General features: G+C 54.1%; 1 protein-coding gene across 1 annotated transcript in view; it reads left to right on the top strand.

Moving 5' to 3' along the window:
- Positions 1-11,774, top strand: part of LOC102426696 (SH3 and PX domain-containing protein 2B-like) — a 25,659-nt gene extending 13,885 nt beyond the window's left edge. Inside the window, exons 3-6 of the mRNA XM_023748834.1 lie at positions 1,602-1,693; positions 2,709-2,734; positions 8,859-8,993; positions 11,557-11,774. Of these exons, the coding sequence (XP_023604602.1) occupies positions 1,602-1,693; positions 2,709-2,734; positions 8,859-8,993; positions 11,557-11,774 (471 nt within the window). The remainder of the gene's footprint in view (positions 1-1,601; positions 1,694-2,708; positions 2,735-8,858; positions 8,994-11,556) is intronic.
- The last annotated feature ends 2,448 nt before the right edge of the window (positions 11,775-14,222 follow it).

The following is a 14,222-nucleotide window of genomic DNA, read 5'->3' as shown; positions in this document are numbered from 1 at the left end:
CGGAGAGTTGTTTAGTGGGGACAGAGTTTCCGTTTCTGCTGAGATGAAAAGAGTTCTGAAGATGATGGTGGCGATGGCTGCACAATGTGAATGTATTTAAAAACTGGGAAAATAAGTGATACAGGGTCAGAACACCCCGGGTCCTATAGAAGGTGCCGCATTGGAGACCCCTCCGTCTCTCCGTTGGTCCATCGTAGCCCAGTCGCAGGGTTGGAGCATCACTGCAGGGAGGGGAGGGGAGGGGAGGGGAGGGGAGGGGAGGGGAGCTCTTACAGGCTCGTTATATAGAAAATACAGGCCTTGCCTTTTCCGACCCAGGCTCACACTGAGCATGGCAGGAAGGCACGTGGGAGGTGCCAGGGACCGAGGCCTTCTGGGGGGGGGGGGGGTGCGGGGGGGAGGTCCCATCCCACTCCCGAGCACTGGACACCGACCGGTGGGGGCATGGCTGGGAGAATCGCCTCTGCTGCTGAAATGTGTGCACACGCACAGGCGTGTCCCCGCACAGAAATGTGTAATGAAGTGTGTGCACGAGACAGCTCTGCTGCGCTCAGATCTGCGTCCCTGGGGCCCGGGCCAGAGGGGGCCTCGGTGGACATTGGTTGACCTGAGCTGTGGTTCATCGTGGAGCCATGCCGACTCCCATCCTTTCGTGATCACATGCTTCTCTCCCATTTGGCACAGAAACCAGTGTGGTGCTGGGTGCCAGGAAATTGACCCCTGGATCACTGAGTGAATGAGAACCCATTGGGAGATAAACAGCACAGGAATGCCTGGTCCCGCCCTGTGTCCCCCACCCCCCTCCTCGTGCTCCTTTTGGCAGAGATGGTCGAGGCTCCCTTCACCGAGGAGCCGAGGTGGCAGAAGAGCCGGGACTTGGGCAGTGGGAGGTCCTGGGGGTTTCAACCTCCTTAACCTGGGGCCTTCTAGCCTCTGCCTAACTCGAAAAACAGCCCCCCCCCCCCCACGTTAGCACTGCAGACCCGGGAGCTGGGACGGACTCGCCAGCACGTCAGAAACAACCGGAATGGTCTCCGTGGGCAGCGAGCGGAGTCAAGTGTGATATCGGCTAAGCAGTGATGCCCACCACCCAGGGGAGCTGGGGTCAGGGAAGAACAAGGACATGGCATGACGTTCACGGTTTATGGTTCTGTCTAAATATGTGCGCATTATGTGTGCAAACATGCCTGTAATGTACATGTGCATAGAGGGGGTGGGGCAACAGTAGGGTTACAGTTGTTTGGATGGAACATAATACAATAATTAATAAATAATAATAGGAAAAAAACGAAAAAAATAATAATAGAAGAATAAATTGTTTTGTGTGGTCACAACTGTAAACCTACTTAGCCCTCACCCTGTACATCCAGTGTGTGGACGGGGGGTTCCCCCAAACCAGCAGCAGCAGCACCAGGGACCGTTGGAAATGCACGTTCTCAGGCCTGAATCAGGAAATCTGGGGGTGAAGCCCTCGCGATCTGTGCTTTAACGAGCACCCCCCTTCCTCCCGGCTTCTGCTGCCTGCCAAGGGGGAGTCCCCTGGCCTGGAGCATGCCCGGCACCCTCTCCTTCCTTCGCACTCACCCGTGTCTCCTCTCCAGGCCCTGATCCAGCTGCCCCCCTACATCTCCCAGTGTGACGAGGTGCTGCAGTTCTTTGAGACGAGACCCGAGGACCTGAATCCCCCCAAAGAGTAAGTTGGCTTGTGGACCTCCCCGGTGCGTGCCCAGCCGGCCCCAGGCGGAACTGGAGGACAGCAAAGGAAAAATCAAACTGCTCCTGTGCTTTGAGCCCCCACGGGGCCTCACTTCTCGCAGCCTTCGTCGCACTCGGTGGGCAGTGACAGTCCGGGTTCACGGGGAGGAAACCGGCTGCGGGCACCTGGGCCCCTAACTCCTCCCTCCCTTTCTGCCTCAGTTGCTTCATCTGTGCAATGAGGTCACGTCCCTGGCCCCACCCACATCATGGGGTGTTGGAGGCTGCAATGAGAGAATTGGGAATCTCTGAGCTTGGCGCTGACAACATGGTGACACCCCCACCCCGGCTGTCATGTTTGATAATTCCGCTTCCTGGCGGTGGAGTTTTATTCCGATAGTTTTCAGGAGAGTCCACGTCCTCACTTCCTACGTGGGAATAGCAGTAATGCGTACTTCACAGGGTCACAGTGCGGCTTGGGTATGTGTGTGTGAAGTCCTCGGCACGGGGCCGGCACATAGTAGGCACACAGCCAGATTTCACAGCTCCTGGGCTGTCGGGACAGCTCCTCCCTGGCACCCTGAGGGAGATGCGCTGCGTTCACTGCTATCCAGGCTGCTACCCGGTCTTAGCGTGTTCTGTGTGCCAGGGTGGCTTTCCCTCCACGTCTAGTCTGGGGCCCGAGCCCTGGGGCGGGGCCTCTGTGCCTGGCCAGGTGGGCACCGGCTCAGCAAGGGGAGGCCTGGCTCCTGTTTTCAGACTGAGTCCCCCCCACCCATCAGCTCCTCCCGGGGCGCCGGAGCACTTCTCCAAGAAAGGGAGAAAATGAAGAGGAATCCATTCTTTTTTTTTTTTTTTTAAAGAATCTGGGTCCCTGGGGCTGGCTTAAATGTTACTCATTGCCTGGAGATATTGTGAGATGGAGAATCTCAGTTTTCTAACAGACTAACTTATGTCAATACACAACAGGTACTGACTCCGACTCTTTCCCACCCCCATTCTTTCCTGTACAGGGAGCATGTTGGGAAAAAGAAATCTGGTAAGAATATTTTCCATATTCTCCTATTCATTCCATGTTCACCCTACTGAGCACCTGTGATGTGTGTGCCAGGCCCTGGGCTTCACATTGGGGATGTGGCCATATCGATGGACGGATGGATGGATAGATGCGCTCCACATTGGGGATGCAGCTATATTGATGGATGGATGGATGGATGGATGGATGGATGTTAGATGGATGGTTGGATACTTGATTGTTTGATTGATTGTTTGATACCACATACTGTTCCCCCCCCCAAAAAAAAAATGATTGGAGGGTGTTTCATCTTTTGGGTTTTTTTATTTATTTATTTTTATTGATTTTAGACAGGAGAGAGAGAGAAACATTGATGTGAGAGAGAAATGTGAACTGGCTGTCTTCTACCCGCCCCCTACTGGGGATTGAACCTATAACCCAGGCATCAAACCGGGACTCGAACCAGCGAACTTTTGGTGCAGCCACACCAGCCAGGGTGGCTTTCATCTTATACAAAAAAATTACTAAGGGGATGAGACCTATCTTTCCCAGAGAACACCTTGGGAGGGGCAGGGGAGACAGCTTCTAATATTCTGTAGTGTGTTAACTGCCCCCACATCTGCACAGGCCCAGCCACACCACACCTGGGCCAGCGTGTTCTTCAGAGCTCCCAGAATCCTAAGTTATTTTATTTATCTGGGACTCCAGGAAGCTTGAGGAGGTTGATAAAAATGGGGGAAGGGGCCCTAACTGGATTGGCTCAGTGGATAGAGCGTCGGCCTGCGGACTGAGGGGTCCCAGGTTCGATTCTGGTCAAAGGCATGTACCTTGATTGCGGGCACATCCCCAGTGGGGTGGGGGGGGGGGGTGTGCAGGAGGCAGCTGATCGATGTTTCTAACTCTCTGTCCCTCTCCCTTCCTCTCTGTAAAAAATCAATAAAATATATATTTTTTAAAAATGAGGGAAGGGGGCCCAGCAGAGGTCCTAGAAGTAAAAAAGGATGCCTCCTTCCATGGGCCTCAGTTTCCGCATCTGAAAAATGGGGATAATAATAGTCATCTACCTAATAGGATTATCATATTCTACTGACACATCTAAAGCACTCAGAACAGTGCCCGGCATGTGGTAGCTGGTACATGTTTGCTGCTGCCTTTATTCTGCTGCTGTTAATTCAGAGTCCGAGGGTGTCCTTCAGAGCAGCATCAGGAGCAGTTTCAACAGCTCTGGCCCCCGTGCAGGCCCAGGAGAGTGGAGAGGGGTGTTCTCGTTGCCTCGAGGTCCCGCTGTGGCATGAACTCTGGCCTCTTCCCTCGCAGCCTGTTTACCGCTCCTGTCTGCTTTAATAGGTACTGGTCAGCCATGGCATCTGCTCCGGCTACAAATAGCCCCAGAGCCTGAGGGTAATGACATGTTTCCTAGAAAAGAGCGGAGCGGCCACTCTCGGGCGGGTCACAGAGTTTCTGGCTCCCAGTGTGCAGACCTGTCCTGGAAGGGCGGGCGGCAGAGAGGAGAGACAGCGCTGGCCTGTGGAAACAGAAGTGTCCCGTCAGGCGGGCCTGATGAGGGGACTGGTCTGGAAGTCGGAGAAGAAGCTCTAATTTGCGGCAGCCGCTGCCACATCACCCACCTGCAGTGATGGGGCCGGGTTATTTATGGTCCCGACGGGTAGGAAATAGCATCTCTCTTCCTTCAGACGAAGATGCCTTGTTTTCCGGCTGACCTTTGAACACGCCCTTTGTGTTAGACCCAGCCTTCTTGCTGCAATTTGAAAGGGACTGAAGATTTGACAGCCAAACCCTGAGATTTCTGGGCCAGAACTGAGCTGGAGAAGGCTTATCCGTCTCCAGAATTTCCTGGGCCCTGGCTGGCTTGGCTGGCTCCTGCAGACTTTGGCTCATGTGGTCTCCAGTTCTGCTCATCCTGCAAAAAAAAAATCCTCCACCAACATGTGACAGGTCGTGTGATTATCTAAGGAGCATCTTTCTTCCTGATTTTTCTACCCTCTTCTTACTTATTTTATTTTTATTTTTTTGGTTAAACCTCACCCAAGGATATTTTTTCCATTGATTTTTAGAGAGAGTGGAAGGGAGGGGGAAAGACAGAGAGAGAGAAATATTGATGTGAGAGAGAGAGATATCAATTAGTTGTGTCCCACATGAGCCTGACCTGGGCTGGGGATCAAGCCTGCAGCTGAGGTACATGCCCTTGACCAGAATCGAACCCAGGATCCTTCAGTCCCTGGGCCAACGCTATCCACTGAGCCGAACTGGCTGGGGCTCTACCCTCTTCTTACTGAGGTATTCTCTCATTTACCGCTGCGGAGCAAGACGGGCAGTGTTATGTTGTATTTCTGGAAAGAATATTCTGCTCTGCTGTTTATTGCTCATTGTATTGGTTTGCTGGGGCGGCTTAGAGAGCAGAAACTTACTCTCTCACAGATGTGAAGGGTATGGTTGGGGTCTGGAGAGAGGCTTCTTGGCGTGTAGCCTGCTGCCTTCTCGCTGTGTCCTCACATGTAGAGACGGAGATCACGCTCCCTGGTCTCTTCTTACAAGAGCACAAACCCCAGCATGAGGTCATGACCTCATTTAACCTAATTACCTCCTGTACCATCACATAGTGGTTAGACCTTCAACAGGTGGCTTTGGAGGGGTCCAGTTTTATCCACAGCAGTTATTTTTAAATTTCAAAACATGTCATCTTGAATCAAAGCATGGCCAACTAGGCCCAGCCGGTGTGGCTCAGTGGTTGAGTGTCAACCTGTGAACCAGGAGACCACGGTTCGATTCCCAGTCAGGGCACATGCCTGGGTTTCAGGCTCGATCCCCAGTGTGGGACGTGCAGGAGGCAGCCAATTGATGATTCTCTCTCATCATTGATGTTTCTCTCTCTCTCCCCCTCTCTGAAATCAATAAAAATATATTTAAAAACAAAACAAAACACGGCCAACTAGAAAATTCTGTGGTAGATTAGGCATCTGCCTCTTGAGAATATTTTATACACTTCCTCGAAGATAAAATCGCCCTTCCTCTGTGGAATCTCCTCCTTTCTGCTCACCTCTTCCTTCTCTCCTGTGTCCTGCGGGACCACAAGAATGACAACGCTTACCTAGGAATACTTGCTCTCACACTTGCAGCTCCTATGCCCTTACTGTGCGTTATAGAGCTTGGCTGCAGTATCACAGTCCACCAGCAGGTGTCTCTGCATAACACCTAAATGGCCTGGAGCCTAGTTTGAGAAGCTGGTGTGTCAAATCCTGGTGCCTGATTTCCATACGTTGAGCGCTGAGCGCTGTGGGTGAAATGCAGGCAGCAGCTCTGGGAGAGCTGGTGTAGAAAAAGCAACCCCATGCGCCCTCGTCTGAGCCACTCATTGGCAGGGAACGACTCTCTTGTTCACAGTGAGTCCCATAATTCCCCAATTTTGTCACTGCTTGTAGTTATGCCAGATCCCGTCGGCAGCCCGGTTAGGAGAGTTGGTGCAGAATGGACAGTTTCTAGAAGTTTCCATTTGCCCTTTGTCCATTCACTTCACAAATGTCCATTGAATATGTCTGTGCTAAGTGCTGAGTGAACAAGACAGCCATGGTTATACATTCCACTAGAGGCCCAGGGCACGAAATTCGTGCACCGGTGCGGTCCCTAGGCCTGGCCAGCGATCGAAGCGCGAGCGTCTGGTGTGGGAAGGCAGGTCCCAGCTGACCTCTGGGCCCAGGGCAGCACCTGGGCCCCCACACCCCCCACACACCTGCCTCCACCTGAGTCACGGTGCCCGAGTCCTCGCGCAGAGATGCAGTGAGCGCAGCTGGACACCGTGGGCCGGGGTGCAGCGTGGGCCTCTGGGCCGCCCAGCGGCGCCACAAGGAAGCCGGGCGGGCAGCGCGCTCTCTCCCGGCCGACCTTGCAGACCAGCTCCTGCACGAACCCATGGAGAGCCTGACCGGCCCCTGTGGTCCTGGCGGCTGTGGCTTGGCTCACCCGGAAGCCCATTGGGGCCAGGAGCACCTCCACTGCCGCCCGCTGCCAGTGCCTCATAGCCTAGGCCTGCCATGTTCCGCGCTGCCCCCTGGTGGTCAGCACACGTCATAGTGAGCAGTTGAACTCCCATCCGAACTCTTCGTCGAGGGGACATTTTGCATATTAGACTTTTACTATATAGGATGTTTATTAAGCACCTACTGTGTGCCTGACGGTACTCTAGGTCCCCTGGGAATATGAAGGTGAACAAGATGTGGGAAGTTTTCTCCCACCTTGTAGGAAAGAGAGCGGTGACCCTTCACCGGGCTAGCATGCCCTGCTCTGGTTTTCCACGTCAAGAATCCGCGGTGCCTGGCTCTAACAAAGGGCTTTTGTGCTGCTCTGGACGCCCGGGGCTGGAGCGCGGGGGCGTGCTGGGAACGACTTCACAAGCAGCTTTCTGTGGTCACCCCTGCTTTGTAGCATTTGCCAGCTCCGTGGTATAAACGCTCCCACCGTGGCCCGTTTCAAGCGACCAACAGGATGCCACCCGAGAGAGTCGGGAGGAGGAGCACGAAATCGGCTCGGTGTGAGCCAGCCCCCACGCCCCCTCCACTACTGGGAGTGTTTGGAACAGAACGTGGGGTTTCCTGGATGTTCCTGTTGTTTATGGAAACAACAGGAGGGAATGTTTTGAATCAGAATGTGCAGGCCATGAGGGTCCGGCGGCCACAAATGTCACGCTGCCCTCCCACCACGTCCAGCCTGCTGCTCTGAAAGTGCTGTCCCCTCCTCTCGGGAGCGTCTGCACCCGTCTGATCTTTTACATCCCTCGTATTCTGTGGCCTCTTTCCATTTATTTATCAGCTTGTCTTAGACCTTAACCAGGGCTGTCCATCCACACTGGACACTGTGGAAATGGCCTCTCCTAGGGCTCCCCCCCCCTCCCGCCGCCCTGCCCTGGAACAAAGCTCTTGCCTAGCAGCTCCGTGACCTCCATCTGGTCTCCTGCTTCTTTTGCTTTTTCCTTTTCCGTTTTTGTTAATCCTCACTCGAGGATATTTTTCCATTGATTTTTAGAGAGAGTAGAAGGGAGGGTGAGAGACAAAGAGACACATTGATTGGTTGCCTCCCACACATAGCCCTGGTTAGGGCCAGGAATCGAGCCTACAACCAAGGTATGTACCCTTGACCGGAATTGAACCCGGGACCCTTCAGTCCATAGGCCGATGCTCTACCCACTGAGCCACACCGGAGAGGGCTGGTCTGCTTTCTTCTTTGCCAGCCTCTAATCCATTCTCCATGAGGCAGCCAGAGTGATCCTTTTAAAGATGCAGATCTTCACGTGTTACTCCCTTCTTAAGTCCCTTTCGAGGTTCTACTTCAGGGGTTAAAAAAAAAGTGTTTTGAAGTCCTCACTTCTGGGCGGCAGCCACCCTGGCCTCCCTCCCGGTCCTGGAAGGCTCCAGGCCTCCTCCCACCTCCCGGTCGGCCTGCACCGTTCTTTCCCCATTGTCCTCCTGGCTCTGCTTTGTTGCTTCCCGGGGAGGTCTTGCTGACCATCCCATTAACGTAGCATCCCCCTCTTGTTTTTCCTGTGTTTCCAGGAATGCATGTATCCAAAACGAATACTTTCTCCTCTATGCTTATGGATCACATGTACTGAATATGTGTCTCTCACCCCAACTAGGATGCTGGGAGTCATATCTGTTTCACCCACTTTAACACCCCCAAACAGCACCTAATAGAGTGTCTGGAATATCATTGGTGGTTTCATGTATTAATAAATGAGTAAATGTGGATGGCTTACTGGTTGGTGAATGTATGGGTAAATAAGTGGATGGATGATCGATGGATACATGTTTGGTTGGATGAGTGACGGATGGGTGAATAGTGGCTGATGCTGGATGGGTAGCTACGAATGAATGAACTTTCCCACTAGGCTGTCTGCTTCTTCAGGGCAAGTACCGTATCTTACTCTGAACCTACAGTGCCTGCACAGGACAGGCACGTGGTAAATTGTGGTGGTCGAGTGAGCAAATGAATAAAAGAATGAATGGATGAGACAAGTCCTCTAGCAGCTTCTCTCTCTATTTAGAATGCCCTCCTGACCCCCCCTCCTCCCCGGCTGCTGCTCCTTTACACCAAGCGGTGGCCAGAGGTGACAGCTGATGGTGTTTTCCATCCACAGGGAGCGACCCGACCTCGGTGGACCCCATGGTCCTGGAGCAGTACGTGGTGGTGGCCAACTACCAGAAGCAGGAGAGCTCGGAGATCAGCCTCAGCGTGGGCCAGGTGGTGGACATCATCGAGAAGAATGAGTCAGGTGGGCGCCCAGACCACCTCCTTCCCCTCCCAACACTCTCACCAAGCCCCTCGGTCAGGAACACGGGGAAGCGCAGCAACGGCCGTCGCCGATCGGGCTGGCCCGTTTCCGCAGGTCCGGCGGATGACCCCTGTTTGGTCCGAGTGCTCAGATCTCCTGCTTGGTCCCAACCCACCAGCGTCCTGTTGGGTCAGATGTTACCGATTGGCTTTGAGGTTCACATTTCATGAACATTCTCCTGGCTTAGAGCACCTGGAGACACAGAGTCTAGCATTCCCCTGAGAATTTGCCCTGTTGATTTTCTTTGATGACTCTGGGCGTCTCCACCAAGGCTCCATCAGCCGTGGGCTCTGGTGTGGACTGGACACACCGCCTGTCTCCCCCGTGCACCTGCCCCTCGCAGCGACCACTGGTCATGTGCACTGGCCACTGGTCATCTGGGACAGATGGGGTACGATCGAGACGCTTGGCCGGGGCCTCCATCTGAAGTCTGCGTTTCACAGCGGTCCAGGTGGCTGCTTCCCTCTCACCACCAATTCTCTCATCTGTAAAGAGAAAAATGAGATAATATATGGAGAGTGTCTGAGCCTGTGTTGGGCACACAGTAGGTACTTAAAAATGTGAGCTTCCTTCCCTTTTACCTCCCTTAGCCACAAAGCAGCCATTGGCGCCGTTAAAAGCAAAGAGTGGGGAGCAGGAGGCAGTGGATCCCCTCTAGGAAAAAGTGACATAAATCTACTGGCTTTGTTGTGACTAAAATGTGACATTGGCTATAATATCAACATCAGACCAGTCTCTGTGATACCCCGATGGCTAGTTAAAGTCCAAAAAATAATGGAAAGGCTCTGCTCCGAGCAGCATGTGGATTCCATTCCCATTCGCCATGAGGTCCGGGTTAGCCAACCAAAAGTTCTTAATTATTCGACCTCGAGATTGTTACCCCTGCCTCACAGCTGGAGGGACAGAGTCCAAGTGACTTGGTCGCTCACCCAAACCTCCCGACAGGATTCGGAGCTGGAATTCCCATCCAGTGCCAGCTGGCCTCAGGCCGTGTGGCTCTCTCGTTCCTGGGAATGAGTTTATGCAGATTATCGGGGTGGCTGGGGTGCTCCTGAGGACCAAGGAACAGCGCACCCACTCCCCCGGCCACCTGCTTGAGTGAAGTCAGAACAAAGGCATCGCAGGAGAAGAGTGGGGGCCGGGAGGGAGTTGGAGACAAGCCTGGTGTGTCCAGAGGGCAGCGGAGGGGGGACAGGCAGGTAGTCAAATCTTCAAGTAAGATTTACTACTTATCCAAGTAGTACATGGATACATTCTTCTTGAAGCATTCATGATAAAGTGAAAGTCTATTTTTCCCACCAGCTTCAAACCCCAGATAGCCCTTCTATCGAGTTGGTATGAATTCTTCTATGATAATTGTATGCACACAGCACGCATATATGTGTGTGTGCATGTGTGTGTGCATAAGGTCACACCTTTGCAGTATTGCGTGTCTGGTTCTACACCCCCGCAGTAAAGCAAATACCGCAAATATCACAGTAAAGCGAATCGCACAAATTGGTTTTCCAAGGCATGTGAAAGTTACGTTTACACTATAGTCAATAGATAATATTATGCCTTAAAAATGTACACACCTCAATTTAAAAATAATCTATTGCTAAAACATGCTAACCATCACCTGAGCCTTCAGCGAGCACGTAATATTTTTGCTGGTGGAGGGTCTTCCCCTTCAATTTATTTTAAAAACGCACTGTCTGCAAAGTGCAGTAAAGTGAAGCGTACGGCAAGGTGTGCCTCTGTGTGTGTGTGGGTGGCAGCCCTTCCTCCATCCTCCCAGCCAGCAGTCTGGTGCCTCTTCCGTAGCCACGGCTCCCCCTGCCTCCTCTGCCTCCCTCTTCCATAGTTCCCGACCCTGGCGATGACATGGGCCACCCAGATAATCCAGGACCGTCTCCCTGTTTGAAGGTCATCTGATTAGCAACCTTAATCTCCTCTGCAACCTTTCACATATTCATAGGTTCCGGGGATTATGTGGGTTATCTCCAGTGGGTCATTATTCCGCCCACCACTAGCTCCCTGGGACTTTTCTCTGAAGAGGGAGGGCCTGGGTCTGGGTGAGCGGCCTCTCAGGTAGTTACACCTGCAGCCACTTGACCTTGACATGAACAGATGCACAGCCCGGAGAGTTACGAGGGCAGTGGCTTCAGCATCAGACAGCCCTGCCGTAGCCGTGAGGACTTGGGCAGGTCTGTTCGCCTCTTGGAGCCTCGGTTTCCTGCTCTGAGCAGTGAGGACGATCACGTGAAGATGCTGAAAGGCGATGCAACTACAGTGACTCTTACCGGACACACCTAGTGAAGGACTCTCGCCGTTCAGGACGGCCTTGCCCTCCCCGTCCCTCCCCAGCAGTCAGTTGACACGGCTCGCTGTGTTCCACCAATAGGAAGGCGCCTGTCGGCCTTAGCCTGAGTGTGACGCACTCGGTGCCTGAATGTGTCATTCTACTCTGGCACCCAGACCTCACAGCTGACCCGCTAACATCCGTCTGCTCTCGTCTTCCCAGGTTGGTGGTTCGTCAGCACCGCTGAAGAGCAAGGCTGGGTGCCCGCCACCTGCCTCGAAGGGCAGGACGCTGGGCAGGACGAGTTTTCCCTGGAGCCGGAGGAAGGTAAGCGGGAGCTCGAGCCTCGCACCCGCGGGGGAGCCCTGTGCTGGCCGTCACCACGTGGGGGCCTCCACCCCCAGAACCTTCTCTTCACGTCTGCCTCCGAGAGGGCATGAAGCCAGGCATGGGGTCGGGGTTGATGGGCAAGCCCGCCCTTCCTCAGGGGCCTTAGGGAGCTGGGCCCTGACCCCTCCCTGGAATGATCCTGGCAGCCAAGGTCCTCGGGCTGCTTCCAGCTCATTTGCAGGCCGTCTGAGGCCATCTGCAAAGGGCTCTGCTTTCTCCGCTGGCATAACAGCCCTGACTGGGCGTCAGGATTAGGGCTGACCCCCTTCACTCACCCACACACACACACGCTTCCATTTCCCGGAGAACTTTCCCCACGGGTGTCCCGAAGCGTGGCTTCTGCCGTGTCAGAAATGCTGAGGCCCCCTGACTCCCTTCCCCGGGAAAACATTTCTAAAACGAGAGGATGCGTGCAACTTAGCTGATAAACAGAGGATGGGAGGGTCAGACAGACCAGAATTCGAACCTCAGCTGCTCCACTTACTGACTGAGGGGACTGGGCCAGCAACTTAACCTCTGCCGCTCAACCACCTCCTCCAAAAACGGAAGTGATGTCCCCGTCATGAGGTTTTCTTTTTTATTATCAAATGCGACCCATATGCAAAGCCCTTGACAAAGATCCTCAACCAATAATAAAAAACGAGGGCCCGTTGTTATCATATAGCTATGCCTTGCCTTAGGGCCGAACACTTGGGCTTAGTTGACTGTTTTGAGGAAGCGCAAAGCCTCTTAAGTGTACACTTGTCAGAACACAGGGTGAGGAGAAGCGGCATATTTCTGTGCTCAAAGGAGAGCAACAAGAATTACATGTAGCAACAACAGCCCACAGCCCTCAGAGTAAAATTAAAAGGGTTCTGTTGGATTGCCCTGTGTGTGTGGGCCCGGGAGGCACTGGGGACCAGGCTAACCTGGGAACACTGCAGAATCAGCTCAGGGTCGGGGGCAGGGGTGCACTGCGTGGAAATTCCAGCTCCCCTACACAGTTAATGACGGCCACGCGGCGTGCCTCTGCAAGGGACTGGTCGTTACCCCATTTCACAGATGGAAAAACAGGCTCAGAAAGGTGGAAACGCCTGCCTGGGGTCACACAGCTAGTAAGAGGGAGAGAGACCACATTTTCCCAAGGATTTGTACCTTGTTCTTCCCTCTGCAATAAGGACCTCTCTTAGGGCCTCACTGTAATCATGCCAGGGATAGAATTATGTCTACTGGGCACCTCTTCGCTCAGCTTTAGGGTTAATACTCAGGACCGTGGACCTTTGGCGACACCTGGGCTTGGCGTCGACTCAGAAATAAGTGTTCTTAAATGGGAACGCACACGTGGTGCCCTTTTTGCCTGGAGATACTGGGAGTGCTGTCTTCTCACCTCTGCCTTCTGCCCTTCACCTCCACATGCTGCCTGTCCAGTCTCGTGGAGGTACTGGTCTTTGCCCCGGCCCATGGGCCGCCGCCGGACCCTGGGGGACTTGTATGCCATCAGCTGGCGTCAAGGTTGTCTGCCTCAGTGTTTTCTTCCCCGTTCGGGGTTGGGAGCCGGGTCCTTGCGTCTGCATGCGCCTCCTGCCCTGGGCGGCCTGTGCCTGCTGCATGTGAGAAAGGGATCGTGTCTGTGCCGTGCGTGTGTTGGCATGCAGGTTTGGGAGGAGGGAGCCTGGGGCTGAAAGTTTCCCGGGTTAAGAAATGATGTCTGGGGGCTTCTAGGATGCTGAGCCGGCGACCTGTTCCTTTCCTCAGGCACATTTGAGTGCAAGGAAAAGAAACCCACGTCACACTGGCTTAAACTAAAAGGAAAGTATAACTGACTCGTCGCTGAAAAGCCCAGGGTAGGGCTAGCTTCAGGCATGGCTGGATCCAGGGGCTGGAAAACATCCTGGGGTCCTGAGACTCACTCTTGCCACCTCTCTGCTCTGCTCTCTACCTGGCTGGAGCCATTCTCTCACGGCAAGCGTAGTTCCAGGCACCCTCCAGGGACACCCACCGAAGAAGGTGCTTCTCCTTCAACACAGATCCCAGGGAGGGCTCCATCTGGCCCACGTGGGTCATACACCGTCCTTGTGTCAGTCACGGTGGTCAGGGGATGCCAGGGTCACCCCCTCCCCTCCCTCCAGGAGGTGGTGAAGTCAGCTCACCCAAGCCCTGTGGATGGAGTTGGTAGGAAGGGTGGGTGGGCGCTTAGCAGCAGTGCCACCGGGCGCCACCATTCAGTCTCCAAGGTCTACCTTAAGCTTTGTCAGGGCTCATGAGTGTCCCGTGGGGCCCACGGAGGCTCTGGGTGCTAGAGAACCCCCGTGTGCGAGTCAGCTCACTCTGGGTGCCGGCCCCTGGAGTCCAGGGCCCGCGGGACTCACTGCACTGAGTCTGGGACCCACCCAAGCAGGAGGTCTGTGCACGGACAGGGTCGAATTACCCCGCCCCCACCCGCAGCCGCCCGGAGCGAGGGGAACAGCTGACTGCTGCAACACAGGATATGTGCAACTCGAGTCAGCTCAGCCCCCGGA

Source organism: Myotis lucifugus, unplaced genomic scaffold (assembly GCF_000147115.1).
Source record: "Myotis lucifugus unplaced genomic scaffold, Myoluc2.0 scaffold_1891, whole genome shotgun sequence".
Lineage (NCBI taxonomy): Eukaryota > Metazoa > Chordata > Mammalia > Chiroptera > Vespertilionidae > Myotis > Myotis lucifugus.
This window is presented reverse-complemented; position numbering and strand designations above follow the sequence as displayed.